The sequence below is a fragment of the Anomalospiza imberbis genome, chromosome Z (assembly GCF_031753505.1).
Source record: "Anomalospiza imberbis isolate Cuckoo-Finch-1a 21T00152 chromosome Z, ASM3175350v1, whole genome shotgun sequence".
Lineage (NCBI taxonomy): Eukaryota > Metazoa > Chordata > Aves > Passeriformes > Viduidae > Anomalospiza > Anomalospiza imberbis.
In genome coordinates this window covers 10,497,136-10,520,323 of record NC_089721.1, presented here as the reverse complement: position 1 = coordinate 10,520,323, position 23,188 = coordinate 10,497,136, and the positions used below count along the sequence as shown (strand labels likewise).

Below are 23,188 nucleotides of genomic sequence, written 5' to 3'. Positions count from 1 at the left end.
GCGTGAGCCCACGGCAGGGACTGGGTCTTGGTCCCAGCTGGTGACCATTTACAAATCTATATTTCAGCTGAAATTTACTACAAAATCAAGTACAGTAAAAACAATTGGTTGAATGCACTGAAAGAGTAACATTCTTCATCTCAAGGGATCCTGAATTCAACACTGACAGTCCTAAATATTGAGAAGTTTTGAGATTGGATCAAAAATCATAAGCTTCTAAATAAATGTTGGACCTTTTCTATTTGCCTTCTGTTTTCAGGACTTTCAGAGTTCAAGTTGACCTCTTCTTTGAATCAGAAGGGGTAAAAGTATATTTCTTTGCTAACAGGCTGCTTTCTTAGGTTAATTAATTAATCTAGAACTCTAAGATAAGAACCCAGTATCCCAAGATGCCAAAGAAATATGCAAGATTTGTTAATGCTAAGAAATTGTAACCCTAGCACTGCTAATAATTCAGAGACCTCTAGGAAGGCCTACCTGCTTCTCTGAGATTCAGGTTTTCAGCTTCCAAAGTGGAACTGCTGGTGTTGCCTCACCTTTTTGAGAGAGAACAAGAATCATTTACCTGCCATTCAAATAGGACTTTGACAAGTTGAGCAATATGTGTTACCTGCTGAGCATTGTTACTGACTGTGCATGATGCCATGTTTTTCAGTGAGCCCTTGATCTGATACTTCCTCCTGAGGAGAGACAGGCATCATGAAACAGAGATTCATTTCATCAGTTCAAATTATTTTGCAGCTTGCACTGACTACAGTAGGTCTGACTGGTAAGTACAAAATTTCCTGAAATGCTTGTTTTCTCCTTAAGACACTTTCTTTAGAAAAGTCTGAGGCTTTACCTAATCTATCCTGACCGTGTACCTCTTTAAATTACTTTATTCTGAAGTTTGGTATGAAAATGGCTGGAATCGTCTTTTCGTTTTATACGATTAATTTAAGGATTGTTTGGTGGCAATACTGACACCCTGTATTCACTTTACACCTGTCACCTTCTTGGGAGTTAGCATATGAATAGTTACACTAGTTGAGATAATTACATGGAACTTAATAAAGATAAGCTTAGGTTAAAAGCTCACACACTTGTTGTTTTAAAATTAATGTAAATGTATGGTCTATATTCTTGGTGTAAGTTAATGAGAAGTAGTCTTAACAAGAAATATTCTTAAATGTATTTGGATTAACAGGGAATATTTGAACAATTAATTAATACATTCAGGTTGCCAGTACCCAAAAAATTCCATCTAGCCCATTGATTTCCTCCTTTTTGTAATTTTCTCACCTATAATTTACCCCAAATATGCACAAAGAATGGAATTTCAGTTCTGTTGCAAAGTTGAAGGTGAAATTGAATCTTAAAATGATCTGAAGATTCAAAATTGTAATGTTTATGGGGACAAATCCTAAAGGTCATATATTTATTTCCTATCTTCATAGTTTAATTTGGAGATAAATGTACCATTTTGAGTTTAGGTAAAAAATAAATGTTCATGTTAAAAAGCAAAATCATTCTACTAGCCATTTTTGAAGTTTGAGGTAAAATATATTTGCTTTTCTGAGAATATTGATCCTCTTCCCAGGCAGAGTTATTTGCCCAATTCAGTTCACAGTTTCATGTAATTTTATTGTCTTCAAAAAAGGAATGTTTTGTTGACTTATCATTCAAGCATCCAAAAGCATTGTCCACTTCTAATTTAACTAGTTGGATTTTTGCACTTTCCTAGGTCAATCATACCCTGGAAAACCTCAGATAATAAGATGTCGTTCTCAAGAAAAGGAAACCTTTTCATGTTGGTGGAAGCCTGGCTCAGATGGAGGACTCCCTAACAATTATACCCTGTTTTACAGCAAGAACAGGTAACAAGTGGTGCATATGTACTCTGTAAGTGATAAAGTGATGGTTATGACAGACCAAGAGAATGACAACATTAATTTCTAAAGTTGTTTTTATGAGTCCACTTTAACCTCAGATAGACAACACGGGCAGCATAAGATCCATGGCTTCCCTTGTTGGAAGAAAACATGACCACTGACAGCCCCAAATCTTCAGCCTGTCCCTCCTGAAACTCATCTACCAAAAATCCCACTTGTCTGAAGATGTGCTGGGAGCAAAGGCATGTTTGCCCATCTTTTAGGGAAGCACACAGCTTTCAGCTGAACTCTGAGTGCTGAAGCATAAGGGCACCACAGGGCAGCAGATCTCCCATCACCCCAGCCATGGAGAGGGCAGGAGGGAGGCAGCCCAGCCCTCAGCATCAGTCACTTTCCTGGGGACAGGGACAGGCTGAGGCCAGGCTGGGCTGGGACATCAGCTCAGGGGTTGGGCTGGCTCAGGGGGCTGTGACTGGGAAAGGCAGGGCTGTGTGGAGCTGGAAACCAGCTGAACTGGAGACCTGGGACCCAGGTCCCCATGGAAGGGCTGGGCAGTGAGGGCTGGCGGGGCCCCTGGGGCCCTGCCAAGGAGCTTGTCCATTACCCTGCATACCAAAACCCCCATCTGGACTATAGTCATTTTTTCTCCTTTTGGTTTTGTGGTCAATGGTTCCCAAAATGCAGTGAAATGAGACATAGGTATCGCATCTCAAAAGTTAATATTTTGATAAATTCTCAACTTCCTCATCCTGTTCAGGAATGAAGTGCATATGTTTGGCAACTTTACTTAACTTGTCTATCTTTGTTTAACTATACTTTCTTCCTGAAAACATTTAGTCTTTGAAAAGGGACAAGTAAGCAGGGAGGCTCAGAGACTACATTTTTTTCAAATCCAGGGAGATTCAGAATAGGTAAGATAAAGCTTCAGACATCCCTGCTACAATTAAACATTCCAAGTCATTGAGCAGAAAAAGATGCAGTCTTTAATGAAGTTACCACACACAATGATGATTTGAGAACTTTTATTTTATGAAAGCCCAGATGTTTCAGCCTTGATCAAAAACTTTAATGAACATTTTAATTCATACCTGTCATTGCCCAGAGTAATTTTGCTTAGGGAAGGATGGGAGTGCTTATCCATTTCGTTAAATCTTCTAAGCCCAGGCCCTGCCAAGCATTTTAGACGTGGGCCACAATTGCCTTTCTAGGCTTATTTTCTCTTAGGTATAGACTCTTTTCTCCCATCTTTTCTTTGTGAACTGTGACAAAACTGCCTGGAAACTAAGAAACCTTATTACTGATGGTACATAAAGCATAATAGAGGAATTAATGTTCATTCTTGTATCACATCAGCTGATGCTTTGGGTTTGTATAGTTCTTCTCACCTCAGGTAGGCTCTGAGTACATCACCTAGGCCAGCTTTGGGCACAAAATAATCCCTCTCCTGAAGAATCCAATCCAGATTGGACCTCAGGAAGAATTTCTTCACTGAAACGATGGGTAGGCATTGGAATGGGCTGGCCAGGGAGGTGGGCAGTCACCATTTCTGGAGGTGTTCCGTAAACTACTGGACATGGCACTTGGTGCTATGGTCTGGTTGAGAAGGTGGTCAAAGCTTGACTTGACAATCTTAGAGGTCTTTTCCAACCTAAATGATTTTCTGACCTTGCTGAAAACAAACTAATCAATAAAAGAACTCTCTGCCATAGAGCCCATAAGTTTAATTTCTAGGGGTAATATGCAAAGATATTTAGCAACTTATCTAATTGAAGGAAATATTTTTCATTTCCCTCTTACTTGCTTATAAATATTGTTAAAATTTCTTTGTTCTGTCTCTGGAAATTTCTGTTTCTATTATTTTGTTGATTTATTCTTATGTATACAAAAAGGGGTGAGAGCATTCATCAAAACAATGGCAACAAAAATGTAAATGAAGCATTTATGGTAATGGCATTTGACATGTACCAAAATGTTTCCAAGAGATGGGATTATAGATATATATCATATAAAATTTTAAATTTATATATATATGTGTGTGTGTGTGTGTGTGTGTGTGTGTGTATACACAAATATTTCAGATTTCTCTTCTGAATCTATTCCATTACTAGAATATTATCTGCATTGCTTCATTTCCTAAATTATTAAATAATTTTGTTTCAGTGAAGAAAAAATCTATGAATGTCCAGACTACCTAACATCAGGTCCGAATTCCTGCTACTTCGATAAAAACCACACTAATCCCTGGACAACATATATTATCACTGTAACGGCAACGAATGAGATTGGAAGTAACAGCTCAGATCCTCAGCATGTGGATGTAACTTCCATAGGTAAAATCAAAGAATGAAATGGAAAACAAACTAGTTGGAGATGTGAGCAGTTTTTAATCCTAGAGCAAGCAGTGGTGAAAGATTTCTTTCCTCATGATGTGAAACTTGCTATTGAGAGGTGTTTATTTACAGATAATCTAAAATATGGATGTTAAATGTATGTGAAAACTGTGTTTTAATTTTAAATTGAGTAACTACATACTTGATTGTAAGAATTTCATGTATAAACATGTAAAACTTTTAACTTTAGCTGAAAAATTTGCTTCATTTTCTAGTTGTCTGCAGTATTTTAATTAGACTCAATGTGGATTATAAATTTTTCAAATTAGGTTAAGGTATCTAATATTTAAAATGTAAAAGTCTTTTTAACTGCTGGCATTGCAGTCTTGGAAGGGTAAAAATAACTGCCTGAGCATTATACAGGCTTTCTGTAGTATTTTATATTCCTGACTCCATTCTACTTTCTGCACACACATAATATACCATTTTAATTATAATATACTTAGTTTTTCTATCTATGAAATAGCTGGCATTTTAATTTTGCAAGAGTGGCCTTATAAAATTATTATTTGTATTTCCTTAGCCTTACAAATTCAGAGTAAAGTTTAAGATTTGCTGACACTGTTGGAATTCAGGAGCTAGTTAAACTCATTGAGGAGAAAGGAAAAACGAAAGACTTCTGAAAATAGTATGATAACATACAAAACCATAAAGGAGGTGGTTTTTTTTGGGACAAAATTAAATGGCACACTTTTCATTCATTTATACAGTTCAGCCAGATGCTCCTGCGAACCTCTCTCTAGAAACAAACACATCTGCTAACCTGTCATACCTTTGGGCAAAATGGTCTCCACCCCCATTAGCTGATGCCAGCTCTAATTCACATGTATATCACTATGAGCTACGACTAAAGCCTGAGGAAAAGGAAGAGTGGGAGGTAGGGGAAAAATATATTTATTTTATAAATGCTGTATTCAGTGAATTCTCTTGTCTCAGTGTAATTGGTCCTATAAAAAATTAAGAATAGAAAAATTAATGTAACCAAATCTGAATAAAGAAAGAAAAATGGAGTGGTCTGTAGAGACGGTGAAATTCAATATATTTACATAATCATCCTAATGTTATGTATGACAAAACCCAGTTATCATCATCCTCTTCAACATGATCAGTTGGAGGCAACCTGGCTCTCAGAAATTCTGTTGTGGCCTACTCACATTTAACTATTTCCAGTGGCATTCCCCACCTGTTGCCATATTTCTAGGAATCAGCTTCAGTACTGCTTCAGCTGAGTTTTCAGGACAAAACATCATTCTTAAACTTATAATCACATGCCCTAGCTTGTTGATGCCTTAATGGTGGAGAATGCTATGCATTTTGAAATAGTTCTGAGGAGAAATTAGAAGAGTCTGAGAAAGTCACTTAAAGTCACTGAGAAGAATTTCAATGTGGGGTTTATATGTAGGCTGGTACTTGTAATGCTCCTTGCATTGCGTATTTGATGGAGTATTAGGAAGTCTACAGTTCAATATGCTCTTGAATATCAAAATCAGCAGTGACCTTTTTTCTGCTAAATCACTACTTTTGCTTCTTTGTAATTGATATCTTATAAATACGCAAATTAACTTCCCTGACTTTCAGAAATCAGACTCATGGCTATTCCTTTATGGTTTATTCATTTAAGTGGTCCAATTCTTTATTATTTTCCCCAGTCCATTTTCTTTTACAGACAGTATCTGTAGGAATGCAGACACACTATGAGGTGAGCAGCCTGAAAGCTGGGGTGAAGTATGTTGTTCAGGTGCGTTGCATGTTAGACCTCGGAGAATGGAGCGAGTGGAGCTCAGAAAAAAGCATTCAGATCCCTAAAGGTGAGTGAATGATTGCTGCTCTGTAAATTGCTTTTAAAGTGTAGCATGTTCAATGCTGTGAAGGTGTCTAAATGCCAGTCCCGAAAACCTGGCCTCTCACATGGGTACTTGGTAGTGCTCAATGCATTTTACCATACTTTCTGTGTAATTGCCTTGTTAATCTTGTTGATCTGCTCAGGATCCTCTGCTGAAACTGGCTATGATAAACAAGGTGGGATTTACTAGGAAGTCACTTCTGATACAGGCGTGCCTAAATAATTTATTGTACCTGTCTCTTTATTTAAAAATCATGTTGGTTTTGTCTGTAGCTATAAATATGAGGTAATGTTTTTGTATAAGGGCCTGGACTGAAAGCATTCATGACAGTTACAGATACTACCACATGGAAGTCACTATCTGTGTTTTACTGGATTTGAGTAGACACATTAAATATGTATGACATCATATCTTGTTGCCAGAAACTTCAGCCTAGCTGTCTCAAAACTTCTTCAGTTATTAGTTGTATTATTCATTATTAGACATGGATATTGTTGAAGTACTGTTAATAGAAAAATATTTTTTAAATGTCCCATTTTCAGATCTGCCTTAGAAATTAGAAATTTGGAAAATCAATGTCTCTCCTGTACATAGTAGAAAATATGCATTATTGATGTAATAGGAATATTTTTGCAACAAATACATAATTGCAAAAGTTTCAATCACTTCAGGGTTTTGACAAGCATCATCATATTCAAAATTCAAGCATTTTTCTCCACCCAGTTCTTAAGTGCTGTTCTTGAAACTATAAAAACTTGCTCAGGAGCAATCATGCAAGTAGCCTGAGTACTGAACATAAAAACATTACAGTGAAATATGAGAGCTGCTTCTCTGTATATTTTGAGTACTTCAGAAGCAAATTACTGCCAAGAACACAAACAAATAGACATACATTTACAGTCTTCATTTATTACCTAAAAGCAAAAGAAAATGACAGCATACCTTTCAAACAAACAGAACAATCTTAAAACACATATTTTGACAAAAATTGGTTTTGTATGTAATGGTTTAAACTCAGCTGGCAACAAACCAGCACACAGCTGCTCACTCATATGTCACCATGGTGGAATGAGGGGAAGAATCAAAGGTAAAATCTGTGGGTTGGGATAAGAACAGTTCAATAATTAAAACAAAGTAAAATGTAATACTAATACTAATATTTTTTATTATGATTGTGATTATTATTATGATTATGATTAAAGAGGGAGGGGGGGGAAATTATGGACAATATATTTGCTCACCCACTGCTGATCAGTGCCAGACTACACTTCTGAATCCTGATGGTCACTGGTTCTGGGTAACTCCTAAATTTGTATGCTGGAGATAATGTTCTATGGAATCCTCTTGGTCAGGTTACTTGTCCTGCATATAGTCACTCCCAACCTTTTTTTTTCTGTTTTGTAGCTCTTCACTGACAGAGCAGGAGACACAAAAAGGTCCTTGGCTTAGGATAACCATGACATAGTAACAATATATCCCTGTATTATGAAAATTATTCTCCTATGTATCCAAACCACAGCACTATTCCAGTTACTGAGAAGAAATTATCTCTGTCCTAGCTGAAACCAGAACACTATAGAAAATAGATATCCAATCTATTTGGATATAGTAGAGTGTATTTTAAATAATTCTATAGAGCCTGCTATGACAGTATTTCAACATCCTTTATGAGATTTTGGGGCAGAAGAAAGCCACAGGCAGAAAACTAAAACTGTTCTTCAGTGCGGCTGCAGTGAGAGAGAATTCTGAATCGAGGCAAAAGTAGCAAGTTGTTGTCCTAAGCAGCAAATTGTCTTTCCTTTCCTGTGCCACTACGAAGCAAAACTTTTTCTTTTTTCATATTTTCCTGTTCTCTGTTTTACAAATTCAAGATGGACCTAATGAATTAAACTTAATAATTAGTTCATTTCTTTATCTCTTACAGAACAGTTACCTCCTGAAAAGCCTATAATAATAAAGTGCCGTTCTCCTGAAAAAGAAACATTTACTTGTTGGTGGAAACCTGCTTCAGATGGAGGACTTTTGACGAAACACACTTTGCTTTACAGCAAAGAGGGGTAATAAGTGCTGTACAGTTATTCAGTGTTTTGTTGGAAGGACCTGGAAAATCAATCCTCATTGGTTTCTTATTTTGGGAGATGCCGTTTTCTGTAGTCCATGGTTTTGTCCAGTGGCATGTTCTAGCATCACACTAAAGCAGCAACATGTCTAAAACCGAAATATTAAATCTTGATCTCTTTATAATGGCAGGTATATAATTACTGTGAATTCTGTCTTTTCAGTGTATTAGTACACAATACAACTGCACAATCCTAAAACTCTTCAACATGCAATCTTATAAATAAAACTTTCCAAAATGACCAGATACTAAAACTTTTATCTTCTGATAAGGCTTGTTTTGCACTAGTATTCATAAGGTATAAATATCTCCTGGTTTCTGTAATCTTTCCTTGGAATTCAGATAAAGTGCTAAATATTCATTTTAAAGAAAGAGTCAATACATTTTTTTAGGTCTTTTGGTCCTTTTTATTTCACCTAGTACTGCTCTACCTTACAATTACCTAAACTCTGTAAATGTCAGCTGAGAGCCCACTCTTAGTGTGGGCTCTCAGACCAGACAGATACTGGTCTAGCCAGGTATGGTAGAGTAAGAGGTCCACATCCATAACTTTTTCTTTTGTGCATCCAGGAAGAGCATGAAAACAAATACTACATACTCAATTTCGTCTCCTACCCCTCCTCTGACTTTGGGAAGCTTGGGTATGGATGTGAAGGAGAGTACTAAGTAGATTTTTTTTTTTAAGTTATCAAGAGATGAAAGACCAAACAAATTCTGAAAGCATATTAGCGTAATATGCAGAATTCCTGTAAGTGTGAGATGAACATTGGAAATACATATTTTTTAATAGATAGGTTAGAAGATTTCAGCAATCACTTCTGGAATATGTATGGGCTCTGGGCTGTGCAGTGGACAGTGGCTTTCAGAGAATTAAGAGCTGTGCTGTACTAGCCCACAGCTGCATCTGCAATAGCCTAAATTCTTCAGGCTTTGTGGTGTTTACTTGGTGGAGAAAATGCTTAGTGCAGTCTCTGGGATTGTCCAATGACTCTTCAGGCTGGAAGCAGTTTTCTGACTTTCTTCACAGTGCCAGGTGTGAAAAATCAGATCCAGCCCTAAATAATGCTGAAGTACTAGTAACCAAAATCAGGTGTTTTAGTCTGTGTAACCTAATCACTGGGATTCTTTCATTTCAGAGAAGAAAAAGTTTATGAATGTCCAGATTACAAAACTGCAGGCCCCAATTCGTGCTACTTCGATAAAAAGCACACCTCTTTCTGGACCATATACAATATTACTGTGAGGGCAACTAATGAAATGGGAAGTAATGTCTCTGATCCTCATTATGTGGATGTGACTTACATAGGTAAGAGTTAAAAAGTAGTTTCTGTGAAACCAAATTATTCAGAATCATGGGTTTTGACACAAGAATTTCAATTCCAGCTCTCCTTATATGTAGTATTATATCCAAGTTAAAAACTTATATAAATAAGATATTACTTAGTGTAATAACAAATCAATATTCATCCCTTTACCATCTTATTTTCAGAAGAAGCCAAAAATGCTAGTTATGTTCAGATAAACATTTATTGGTTTTCCATATTTCTTGTAGTCAAACCCTAAGAAACATCATCCAGCTAAAATCTTTTTTCCACTGTACAAGCAACAGAAATCAATTTGATCTTTTAACTAATAATATTTAAATCTGATTACCCAAAAGTAGTTCCCAGACCCAAGAGAAGCTGCATTAGTGCTTTTTATAGCAGTGTACTGATAATCTCTTTCTCAGACTTTTTCTACAGAGTGACTGTGAACAAATAATTAGGGTTTTATCTAAGGGAACGGAACATTATCCTTGATAACCATTTTGTTGTCAAGGATCTGGCTGCCAGGAATCTGGCAAATGGAAAAAGGCTGCTGGAGAAATGGCTTTATAGGTTACCTCAGTGCAATGACCTGATGAATCTTTGATCAGACAGTGATAAAATACATGCACAATATGCAGAAGCTCTACCTGTGAACTGAGGAAGATGCAAGCCTGACTGTAGAAGAAACCTGTGTTCCATTTTGGTTTATTTTTTATATACAGACAGAGCTTTAATATGCTTGGTTTACTTTTAAGTATCCTTACTTAAAAGTGTAGGGATCATGTGGTTGTGTTTTCTGAATGTAAAAGATGGAGGGGACAAGTTTCATTAGCTGCATCCATGTTTTCAGTGTTCCTAAATATTTATGCCAAGCTTTGATAAGATTATAGTAGAACACAACTTTCATAACATAACATTAAAGTTGTTAACTTTGAAATACTGTTGTGGCGAAAAGTAACAATAAATGGAAATGTAAGAAAAAATATTTTTGATGATAAATGGTTAAGTCAAATCTCAAACATGAATTCAACATACTTACTACTATTCAGAAGAGTTTTAAAGTTCATAAATCCATACTTTTTTATGTGAAACCTCTTGATTTCTATATTCCAGTAGCAGTTCCAAATTAGCAGACCCAATGGAGATGGCAATTCTTCAATCACATAATTTATATTTCTTCCTAAGCTACAAGGGAAAAAGTTACTTAAGATTCTTATTCACAGTTCTTTTATTTCAACAGTACAGCCAGATCCTCCCGTGAATATAACTCTGGAATTAAAAAAGTCAATAAAGAGAAAACCGTATCTGGTCCTGACATGGTCTCCACCACCACTGGCTGATGTCAGATCTGGATGGCTTACCCTTGAATATGAATTGCAACTAAAGCCTGAAGAAGGAGAGGAATGGGAGGTAAGGATGTCACAAGTTTTTGCTAGATGTTTTCTGACTAGTTAGATTTTGTCAGCTAGGTCCCATGCCTGAAAGTCATGAAGCAGACACTCTAAATAGTTCATAATTTTTCAAAAGTGCATGTGTGACCTATGATTTCCTGCTGGTATCTCAGATATGTTTCTTTCATGATAATTTGTTCTTAACCACAAGCACTTCTTGGATAACAGAAAGCTCAGTGACATTACATAAAATAATTTAAATTTATTTAAATAAACATCAGGTGGTAATTGTAGTGGCCACACAACAATAATAATTTTCTATGGCCAGGATCTACAACTTAAGCAGCTGAGTGGCAAATGAAAGACTCCAGCTGTTGGTGTTTGACTCCATTCCCTTCTTGTCTGCAGAACTTCCAAACCACCTCTGTATCTCCTCCTTCCTTCTCCCTCCCACTGCACTTCCCTCTGGCCCTCTGAGCATTGCAAGACCTACTTTTAATTACCCTGTACATTTCCACAACTCCACATTCCCTCTTCCTCTCTGCATTTTCTTTCTCCATCTCTGTTTCTTCCTCCCTCATTCATCTCTGCCTCCTCCTCTTCCTGTCACCACTGCAATTCCTACCGTTACCACAGCTCCTCTCCTATTTGCCATAAATTCATGATGTATTTTTACAGCAGTTTAATTTGCACTGTATACCAGAGCCAGATCTCATTCCCACTTGCTAGAAAGCTAAACTATAGAAATAAAATAAATGTACCATTATTCCATGCCTGCTCAAAAATTATTAGGAAAATATATCCAGAATCATTCTATATTCACATTTTGATTACCAAAACCTTAGCTGTGACATTTATTTTATTTCCAGACTATTTTTGTTGGACAGCAAACACAATGCAAAATGTTTAGTTTAAATCCTGGAAAGAGGTACATTGTACAGATTCACTGCAAACCAGACCACCATGGATTGTGGAGTGAGTGGAGCCCAGAAATGTATATTGAGATCCCTACTGGTGAGTGACCAGGCATCCTTTCCATAATTGTTATTACATGCAATTTAATGTTATATTTTTTTGTTAGCTGTTTGTGGCTCCCATGCAGATCCCTTAGTTTCCCTAGGACAGATTGAGAACATCATCACTAAGGTAACAAAATCCTTATCATTACTGTACCATACCCAGATACCTTTCCCCTTCATTATTTTATGATATAGTTAAGAGGGTGAATAATTTCTTTGCTTATTTAAACCATGTCCTTTCTGTCTATTGCCTCATTTGTTCTCTTTATGGTAGTTTTTAATTAAAAGAACACTGGCAACTGCATTAAAACTGTGACACAGACAAAAAAGAGCAACTGCCTTCAGATAGCAACAGCTCTTCATTACTCTTTATGCAGAATTAATATGAAATAAGCACTTCAGTATAAAAAGTGTTACATTACAATAAAAATCCTTAAAAATATGTAATCCTAGGTCACTTTACCCAGCATTTAATTAATTGTATGATATGTATTTAATAATGAAATGACTACCGTTTTGGTACAACTAGATTTGAACCCAATCAGTATAATTGGCTGTGACAAAATTTTCCTCTTCATGCATTTTTGTATGATTTCTCCAAGGCAGTTTATTTCCTGTGCAGTACCATTAGTAAAAATTATATTCATTATTTGATATTACAGGGATTGTTGAGATCTGTCTGTGCTGCTGAAGGCCTCTGTTTGGTAATAAATTTGGCAGTTTAGGCCAATTTTTAAAATAAAAGTAATTTGTGAGTTTTTTTGGCATGCTGACTATGCCCATGCTAGATGCATGTCCTTGAATAATTCTGGTTTTTCTTAGATTTTAGAGTAAAAGATATGGTTGTGTGGATCATCGTTGGTGTCCTGTCATCTCTTATATGTTTAATCATGAGCTGGATAATGATTATGAAAGGGTACAGGTAAGCCACCAATTTCACAATTGCATGGAGTCCAAGATCAGAGAAAACTTTTCAAAAATAGACTTCCAATATTTGATTCAATTTCCTATAGCATTTGCCTTAGCTTATAAACTATTAGTTATAGGTATTTGACTTAATTTGCAACTGATAAAGCAGTGATTCTGCTCCTTATGGACACCAGGCTAAATTCTCAGTTGGTAAAGATCTGTCTCTGTTAGATCTGACTAATCATGGTTAGTCACGTAATATTCATCAAACATACTTGGAGTATCCCTGTTCCTGTAGGAGACATGTCTTTGGGTTTTGTCATAATTTCCTAAAATAAACAAGGTTATATTATGAGATTGTCTTTCTGCCAGCCTCTCTATCAATTTCCCAAATGATTTCTTAGAATCCTGGCTAATTTCAATCAAATTTGAAAGAGAAAGGTGTTGCAAAGATTGTTGCTTTTGTACAAGTCTGACAAAAAATACTGGCTGAGTAGAAGAAAGGGATAGAAACTGTGGTTGGAAAAGCCATGTCCTTCACCATAAATCCTGTTTAACAGTAGTCAGGTGACAGTCAAACATGTACAGACAGCCCCACTAACCCTCCTGAACTGTGCCTCACTTCACTGTTTCTTGGCCAATGATGAATTTACAATCATATTAGAGAACTGGAGGTTAACAGACAGGTGACAATTAAAAAGACATTAGTAATTTTGCTTTTCCAGTTGAATAACTTTTGTACTACTGGTGTTTGTTATAATACATCTAAGGGTACTTTATGAGCTGTAACTGGATTTGTCAATTACCCAGCTTGTGAGGCAGGCAGGAGACAGAGGTCCAACTGGGATGTATAAGATATGGGAGAAGTGTTTAAAATCTCAGTCACATTCTGAGGAAAAAGGAGAACAAATAGAGATAGCGTCTGTATTTATATCTGGTCTGTTTGCTCCGGGCTTTTTTTTTAGAATGATGGCCTTTATCCTGCCACCAGTTCCAGGACCAAAGATAAAAGGCATAGATACACATCTGCTGGAGGTGAGTACCACAGCTAACGACAAAAGAATTCACCATCGCTTTTCCAACTTATATACTAGCAGACACAATTACCACAATAAAGTGTAAAACTGCTTCAGTTAATCATTGTTGGAAATAAGCAACACTTTCTGGTTAAACATGTGGAGGATATGTGTGAGTCAGAGTTTTGCCTTTCACTTGTAACAGGAGGGTGTTTAAAAAGAGGGTCTGTGACTGCCCTGTTTCCTGGGACACAAGGAAATGCCTCTGTGAACTTCCTAGTAGTTCTTATGGAAGATGTTCTACACAGTCTTTTGCCATGCTGCAGAGGCAGGATATGTCTGCACTGCAATTCTCCTCCATTTCCTTCTTGTTAAACTCAGGAGACCCATACCTGCTAAAAGCTCCCTGCTCCTCCCACATTACAAACATGAATTTTTGGTTTGTCTCCCCACTGAGGAAACTCAGGAATATTTTTCCCTTCTTTCAATATTTTCTGCAGCAGTAGAAATCAGGTTTATGTCTAGCAATGTAACTATCAAAGTGTTTTGTACATCAAATATGTAGATTGTTCACAATTGTTCTAGTCATATAATCCCTAAGGTTGACAATGAAAAAGTATATCCTCTTCATTATACCTTCAGGCAGGACAATCTGAAGAATTACTGAGCGCTCTTGGTTGCCATGGTTTCCCTCCAACATCAGACTGTGAGGAACTACTCATAGAATATCTGGAGGTAGAGGACAGTGAGGATCAGCAACTCATGCCAAGTCATGACACTCCCAGTAAAAATACAAAAATTATGCTCAAGGAAACAGACAGTGACTCAGGCCGAGGGAGCTGTGATAGCCCTTCTCTCCTCCCTGTGAAGTGCAGGGAATCCCGCAGCCTTCCATCTGCGGATGGAAGAGCTAAAGATGTAAGAGCTAAAGAAAAGAAAGGGGGTCAAGGGAGCTGGGACACTCAGTGTACGGCCTCAGAACAGAAAACACTCCCTTGTGAGAGTATAAAGACGTGCACATGGCTGGCAGCTCAGTTACCCAGTAATCAGACTGCTATGTTTGCCTACCACAGCACTGTGGAGGCATTCAAGATAACACTGAACACCACAAATGTGAACAATTCACCAGTTTTGGTGGGAAATGAAGAAAATCGTCAATCTCTATATCCTATTGCTGAAACTGTGTACGATGACATGGAAAAGGTAAGCGAGATGGAGTATTCTAAAACTGACCAGACCACAGTGCAGGTCAGACAAAATGAACATAGTAACAAGTCACCTTTCCTGAATCCTAAACTAATGGACTATGTAGAAGTTCATAAAGTCAGACAAGATGAGGAACCAACTCTATTACTGAAACATAAAGAAAAGAGTGGAAAGACCAAAAAATGCACTGTTCCAGGAACCAGCAAAGAATATACCAAGGTCTCAACAGTTGTAGACCATCACATTTTAGTACTATTGCCAGATCAGCGCAGCCAGAACACACCTGTATCTCAAGAACCTGTAGCAGAAACATCTCAGAACCCTCAGCAAAGTCAAGCTGAGAAGAATACGAGCTACAGCACGACAACTCCAAGTGACTCCAGAAGAGACACCAGTGGATCAGACTACATGGATCCATCTTCCTTTATGCCTTCCTTTAAATAACCTTTTAGTACAGCACATACTTAAAACAAAATCACATAGCAAACAGTTCTTTAGAAAAGCCTAGCCTCTGAAAGCCTAGCCTCCTATGTGCATTGTACAGGTAATAAAATAATCTATGAGTTGAGGTAATAGTCGTGGACATAAATCCTGGATCCTTAGCACACATTTCTGACACAGTGAAATGAGGAAATGGATCTTGTCTGTGATGAAAAATGCACTGTAAAATAATTATTCTGTTCTGTAGAACTTCTGTTGGTTAATGAAGCCTGAGGAAATACCACAGATTCAATAAAGATGAAAATTGTTATGGGTCAGTCAACAAACCATAGCAATCTGAGCAGTTCCTACATTAGATAAATCATTGCACAACTGTATTCTTACCTATAGTGTGTTTACTTCTGAATGCATTCTGACACTACATTAAGTTTTCTTTATATTTTTTCTCAATCCTTGAAAAAAAGGAGCTCTTGTACATGACAAATCATATATAAAAGCTAATATATTATACAAATTGCAGTAAAATAACAAATACTTCTAAATATATTTTTGCTTTGTTTCAAGGTGACAGAAAACTGCATCCCATTCATATCCTAGTCCAGACAAACCAAAATGAAAGAGAAAGCAGGATAATATATACTGCCTTACTGTATATAATATACAATTTTACTTTAATATAAGCCCATATGTTTAACAATCTATTTTTAAAGGCTATTTTTCTACTACCAAAAAAAGAGCAAAGTAAAATATTTTTTTGATTTCCCAATGCTATTTAGCTGCCTAGGAACATTTCTCTTTCCTTCTGCTAAGGCAGTAACAAGTAAAGTTGTAATTTCTATACAAAGCATAAAATTAAACTTTATACTAATTAAGAATATGGAGACATTTTTAAACTATATTTCTAATATATTACAGATATATTACTATTTGAATTGTAAATTATTTGTTTCACGGGTTTTTTTATCACCTGTAATTGTATAATTAAAGTAAGAGTTTAGGTTTTGAGACCCGAGGTTCTTTCCCTTTGAATTTGTACTCTGATGCCAGTAGATGACACAGGGCTCTCCTGTATCCTGCACTTTTCTCTGAGCCTGGAACTAAAGTTTGAAGTCAAGAGTTTTTATCATGAATTTATGAAAATTCGTTTTGGAATCAGCCTCCAAGGTCTGATTCAGACCTCCACTGAAAAAGCAGTGGGAATGAGGAGACGAGTCCATGTACTTGGGCTGGTCATGTGTCCCCAGAACAGCAGTGGGAACAGTAAGGATTCATTATATTCCATGGAATTGAAGACAGAATCAAAATGATACGGTAGTGGCTGCTAAGTTGCTCTGGCCTTCCTTCTTGAAACAGAAGTTTAATTGAATCCAGAAAAGTATGACCGTGTGATGACTGATTGAAGTGGGCCAAGTATTTATCTAGCATCTCTAGCTTCAGGGGAAACTGAAAACTTAAGGTGAGGAAATCATCCTGTACCTTTGGAAGAGAGTGTATTTGATAGATGGGCTCTTTTTGTTAGTCTCCTTCCTGAACAGCTTTATTTTTCTCCATATTTTTATGATTTTGTTCACTGAGCGAGCCTTCCTGCGGTATCAGGTACCTACTGCAGAGCCAGACAAAAGAGAATTTCAGATTTTGAAGGTCCCAGAAGGCCACATCTAATTCAGTGAATCAGATTCTCACCCTTTACCTTCAAAGCCATGGAACTGCTCAAGCATAGGTTGGAAGAACCACCTAGCCTTTGCACAGGCAGGACATTAGAGCTTAACTAATTATCTGTGTGTCTATAAATGTAAGTGGTAGTGGACTGTAACATTAGAGTGGCATCAGATTTAGAGCCTGTCCTCTATATAGGCAGCTGCCCACTTTCAGGGGCTGATCAGAGCAGTCTGGATGCTCCACTGAAGTTGTGGGAAGGTATCCCAGATTCCTAATTCAACCACTTATTTAACATGTGAAGGCATGAAGGGGCTACTCCAGATATCAAACATAAACATCTCTTCAGTTATAGTTAATAGAACAATTTTACCATAGGTTCTCTCTTTGTAGTATACCTTACAAATTTCTAGAAATGCTAGAAGTACTGCAGAAAAACTCCTGAATTATGAGGAAACTTGTGTGTGTGGAAGCATACAAGCTGACAACACACTGTGTCTGACAGTGCATAAAGATACGCTGCTACACGCCTTCTGGGGTGTGTCTAGGAATGCACAGAAGGTGTAGTATCTCATCAAGCCTAGAGCCTAAAGATGTTCCCTATAGAGTAGATTTCTTAGGTTAGAACACAGTAACTACCCAAATGTACGACAGCAACAGGCTGTTCCCACCTATATCTTTTTACCTGAAGTTACTTTTCACCTGAAGCAAACAGACACAACAGTTAGCAGATTTAAAGTATGTGATTCATCCTGCCTAACAGTAGGCATGTGTGCCTCCAATAATCCACACAGAGGAGAGTCAAGGAGTTTCTGTGCTTTGTCATAAATGAATACTGAAACTGTAAAATAGTTGTAGCCTAAATTACTTTGTGTGGTGTTGAGCATCTCCCACCTTTGCTGATGAATGTCTCAATATGCCAAATCATCCTGGCTCCCTGTGAAAAGGGAGTCAACTACAGTGGAAAAGGGGCATTTGCTTGCTGCTTTGAAGTTTTGGGGAATTTGCTAGCTAAATGCAATTTGAACACATTGTCATAAGTATATTTAATTCTTGAAGCTGAACAAATGTGCAGATAGATTAATTTTCCCTTGGACTTGCTTATATTTTCCAAACACCTTGTTCCTCTCAGTGGCAGAGCTTCTGAAAGTGACCTTAAACATCTAAAAGTACATTAAAAAAAAAAAAACTAGTGTTCTGTAAAATCAAAATAACCTTCAGCTAAGTGTTTGGTCCTTTGAATGTTCAAATAATTAATTTTTTCTGTTTGCAACAATATATTTGCTTGCAGGTCTTTAAGCTTTTCATTAAGAAGTACATGAGTTTTTGAAGCAGTTCTACTGAGTCAATCAGTGTAAAATTATGACACACCAGTGGGGAAAAACAGGCTCTTCATACCTCCTTTGATATCCAGAGGGATGAACAGAATTTACCCCAGGAACAGGGATCAGCCCTCTAACTCTTGCACCATTAGTCAAATTTCTCACTTGGAATAATTATTTCAAGAATGTGAAAGATGTTTTCAATGTCAAGTTTATCCACGTGCCATTTATAGTGTGAACTACTTTGTAATAGCATAAAAGCCATAAAAGGTAGCATAAAGACTTTTCTACATAATTAGTTTTACAACATTCCTAAAATTGAACATATATATTTTATTTCATTACCTTTCTTTCTGACTCAGATTAATTTTATAAATATTTTTCTTCAGTATTGGCAAATGTGATTTATTACCATACAGTTGTTTACTATTTTTTTTAGCAGAGATATATTGATGTACAATTTTAGTATTTCTGTGTAATATTTCAGACTTTAGAAGAAATACAAACTAATGAATTGGCACATGCTCACAAAGCTCAGTATCACACATGATGAGGACTTTAGGTTTGGTCTTGATGATACTATGTAACTACGAAGATTATTTAATTAAAATGCAATGAATTAACCTGATATAACATCAGTAAGAGGATGTGTTTATGGAACAAACTGTAAAGCAAATATGTAATGATGATTTATGTCAAACCAGTGAATTCTGTAGTATGTCTGTCTGTGTGTCTATGTTTTAAATGGCTGAAAAATAGACAGCTGCTTTAAATGTCATTCAAGTATTCAAAGTGTAGTAGCAGCAGGTGTTCAAAATGAATAAGCAGATTTTTTTTGTGCTCTCTGAAGCATTTTGTATGTGGGGTTTACATCATGAAGCCTCTAAGTGTATTTTGTCATTTCATGGCAACTACAAACTGATCTGAAGGTGTTGTGCAAGGAAACTGAAGTCCTGTAAGCCAGTAGATAGACATCAGACATCTTCTAGAAAGCCATAAAGACAAATGAAGTGAAAAAAGTGTCACGAGATAAGGCATCACATTCTCAAATAACTGCTACCTCAGATTATTTTTTTTGCTCCCTTTAAACAGCAAGCAGGAAAAAGCATTTTGCTTTGTGTGTAAATTTGTGACTCATTCTATCAAGAACTTTAAAATTTTATTTGTAAACTGGAATTATTTTTGTTAACAAACAACTTGTCATGGAATCATCACTTGCATGGCAGTGGTAGTATGAGGATGGAATATTGGAGATATGTAGCAAAATTATATGTTTTGTATAAGGGAAAAAAGCAAACTAAAGACCATTCCACTTTGTAAGAATATCCTTGGTGCCCAGATTGGCAGTCAAGCATCAGTCCTGTTCCTGGCCTGAAAAGTTTTTTGCCACTATTTATATTTCCAGGTCACTAGGAGTAATTGAGTCAATTTTCCAGAGGTGCTTTCATTCTGGATCTCAGCTATGGAACTTGGTATTTATCAATACTTCTATTTAGAATTACCTGTTTTTAACTGAGTTCCTAGGAAGCAAACCTGTCAATTCATGTCTCTATATGAGTAAAAATGGAAAGCCTTGCTCTCAACTCTCTCAAACTGTCACACTAAAATCAGGCTCCAGTTCCTGTGGGTGTGGAAAGATGGACTGAATTATAATCAATTGAATAACCTTGTGGCTCAGCCTTGAAAATAATTTTGAAACAAATCAGGGATTTTCTTCATTTTTCTGGTGTATGTCAAGCAGAAAAATAAAGATAAATGGATGCCTAAACACATAATATATGGGGATATAAAGAGCTTAAATATCATAGAAGCATAGAACAGCTTAGGTTGGAAAAGACCTATAAGGTCATAATCCAAATGTTAACCCGGTCCTGCCAAGTCCACCACTAAGTGACAGGAAGAGGAACAAGGCTGCTGCATGTGACAGAATGGAAAAGGAGTGCAATCACTATGGGATGGTACGTGGTAGATGATGATGGAAAAAAAGCATTTTGACTACAGCTGAAGAGAGTGTGGGAAGACGAGAAAATGGAAGGGAAAGAATGAAATATGAGAATAGACAGTAAAAATGAGCACTAGCAGAACTGAGAGGAGTGATAAATGACTTAGTGAGGGGGAAAAAAGGAAGAGAAAAAAATACTTTAATATCAAAAGTGGGAATGTGCACAACTACCTGATATAGTCCACAAAACTAGTAAAGCCTTATTGTTGGCAAAATGCTGAAATCAGCTTCTATGGATCAGCTGTTTCATATGAGCAGAAAAAGTCCTATGCATGAGAAGTGGTCATCCATTTTCTACCAGTTACAAGATTTTTCTTTCCCCTATTTGACATTGGTCCCAGACAAAAACAAAACTTGAAGAGTCAGGCTCAGCATCTGATCTGACACTCCATTTCCTACATTCCTAAGGGGAAAAAGTAAGGAGAAATAAAGTATACCACACTGATTTTATAAACAACCTTCTTTTATTCACACAGATATACAGGTGAGATTTATTTATCCATTTACATTGTCCCACACATATGTCTACCATTCTTAAGCATTGTTTTGTTTTTATTTAGTATATATAATGCAATGACCTAGAAGCTCCAAGAGAAAAAATACTTTGGGGATATTACTAAGCAGCCTCTTGGCATTTCTGGGCGTTGTTTCAGTTTGTACCTGTGACAATGTATCTGTTAGTACTTTCCTTAGTTGGAAAGTCTCTATCTTGATAATAAATTCTGAAAATTACCAAGTTAGGTTTAAAATACATCTCTTCAATATGTTGCATTTTTAAGAGGCACTACTAGATCTGTTGGAAATAGTTAAGAAAAATACCTGCATTAGTTGTGTGGCCTCTTAGAGTGCTGATATGCTAAAAGCTGATCTTATACTCAAGATGTTGGTGCATAGAGCAGTTAGATATAAAATAGTCTTTTTTTATATATTCCTCTTTTTGGAAGGTTTATTGTCCTTTTCTACTCAGTGATGCTGCTTGTCTTGGATCTTGACATTATTTAACTATTTTTTTTAACAATGCTGCTTTTGGATCTATTTTTGTGAGCTGCTGAGTACCTTCACCTCATTTTGACATCAATAAACATTGAAAGATTTCATTACAGTTCCTGCAATGGTTCGTTTTAGAGACTTGTAGTACTGAGTAGAATTTTTAGAGGATGCTGGAAATCACTGTACAAGTGACTTGTAGAAAATATCCCTTCAGTAGGATGCAAAACTATACATGTCTAGAAAAAGGTAGATTTTTCTACAGACAGAACTATAATGATGTCATATCATATTTTTTTAATATTCAAAATGTTGTAGACTACTCTTCATTCTCATCCCTTTGTCTTTCATTCCAAAAGGGAGAGGAAACTACTGCTCAGCTATACTTAGAAAGAGCTCCTGGGCTGCTTTAGTGTTGTTTATTTTTCATTTTGGAAAGTATTTTTTCTATTCTGACTACAAAAACGTTTCATCTGATATAATACAACCATCAGTTCCTATATATGTGTTACATTGCTCAGAGATAGTCAGCACTATCTTGGCTTCTGAAATCTTTCTGTTGTTTTTGTGTATGTTTTAGTCATTGTGTGAGATATAACAGTACTGAGGGCACTGTTATGAAAAAGTACAGCCCAGGAAAAACGTGTTAATCATTAACTGATTGTATTTGTTCAAAATTTTGATGTACTACTAAGTGAGGGTAAAAGTCTTTGGAACTTCCTTGCCTTTAATTGTGCCAGCAGACTCTCAAAGAAACAAAAATTGCACCTTCTGAATAATATCCAAAATAAACAGTATATTTTCTGCAGAGAAAGAGATGGCCCAATACTTAGAGCAAACTTATTTCCATTTGCATAAACTATCTGGATGGTAGGTATGCAATACAAGCTAGGCATTTTTTCCACTACAGTTTCCGAATTTGTATGCAATGTGGAACATGAGAGGTTATTGCAGTGTCATTGCTGTAGCAACAGAATGACTTTAAGCACAATTATTCTGTGAACCAAATCCTTTTTTTTTTTTTTGTAAAGTTCTAAAATACAAGAAGTTGTAAGAATGAGATTTCATATGTGGTATGTACATTCTTTGGAGAATACTGGTATAAAAGTAGTTGCTCAGGAATTCCTCATTGTTTCTAAGTGTACCTAAAGGAAAATGCTCTCAAATACATTTTTAAGTTCTTAATATTGAAAATGCTGGCTTTACTAAAATCTGTTAGTGTTTTCACTTGTAAGATCAATATTGTTATGAGGTCTGTAGCCTTCTGATGAATTTTTTGATCTTTTGTCATTGTAAAATCTCTTTGCAATGGTGTTCTCATTTCAGTTTAATAAAATTTCCTGAATAAAAATTTCCAGTTTCTGTATTTCTTCATGATATGCAACATTTCTACTATATAATGTATAGAAAGAAAAAGGAACATCCAGGCATCCAAGACACTCTAAAGGGCAGGATCCTGCTGTCCTCCATGGGGAAAGCTACATGATAGATATTTAACCAATTTTGGTGCACTGAGCAATTGAACCAGGTAACAGCTTTTTTGTTTCCTTATGGCTCTTCATCATTGAAGTTTGGAGATTTGTTTAGCAAATGTAAAGTTTGATGAAGAAAGGTTGAGGTTTGGGGGAGTCCTAAAGTGTGTAACCACTGCCCTGGTTACTAGAGGGTATTAATCTCTGACCCTTTGCACCAACATTGGACAGTTTTC

General features: G+C 36.4%; 1 protein-coding gene across 1 annotated transcript in view; it reads left to right on the top strand.

Moving 5' to 3' along the window:
* The window catches only part of PRLR (prolactin receptor), a 60,124-nt gene extending 42,853 nt beyond the window's left edge, over positions 1-17,271 (top strand). The window contains exons 2-13 of the mRNA XM_068176906.1: positions 656-769; positions 1,724-1,856; positions 4,032-4,201; positions 4,972-5,138; positions 5,928-6,069; positions 8,030-8,162; positions 9,361-9,530; positions 10,772-10,941; positions 11,792-11,936; positions 12,764-12,863; positions 13,816-13,885; positions 14,509-17,271. Of these exons, the coding sequence (XP_068033007.1) occupies positions 700-769; positions 1,724-1,856; positions 4,032-4,201; positions 4,972-5,138; positions 5,928-6,069; positions 8,030-8,162; positions 9,361-9,530; positions 10,772-10,941; positions 11,792-11,936; positions 12,764-12,863; positions 13,816-13,885; positions 14,509-15,516 (2,478 nt within the window). The 5' untranslated portion in view covers positions 656-699 and the 3' untranslated portion in view covers positions 15,517-17,271. The remainder of the gene's footprint in view (positions 1-655; positions 770-1,723; positions 1,857-4,031; positions 4,202-4,971; positions 5,139-5,927; positions 6,070-8,029; positions 8,163-9,360; positions 9,531-10,771; positions 10,942-11,791; positions 11,937-12,763; positions 12,864-13,815; positions 13,886-14,508) is intronic.
* The last annotated feature ends 5,917 nt before the right edge of the window (positions 17,272-23,188 follow it).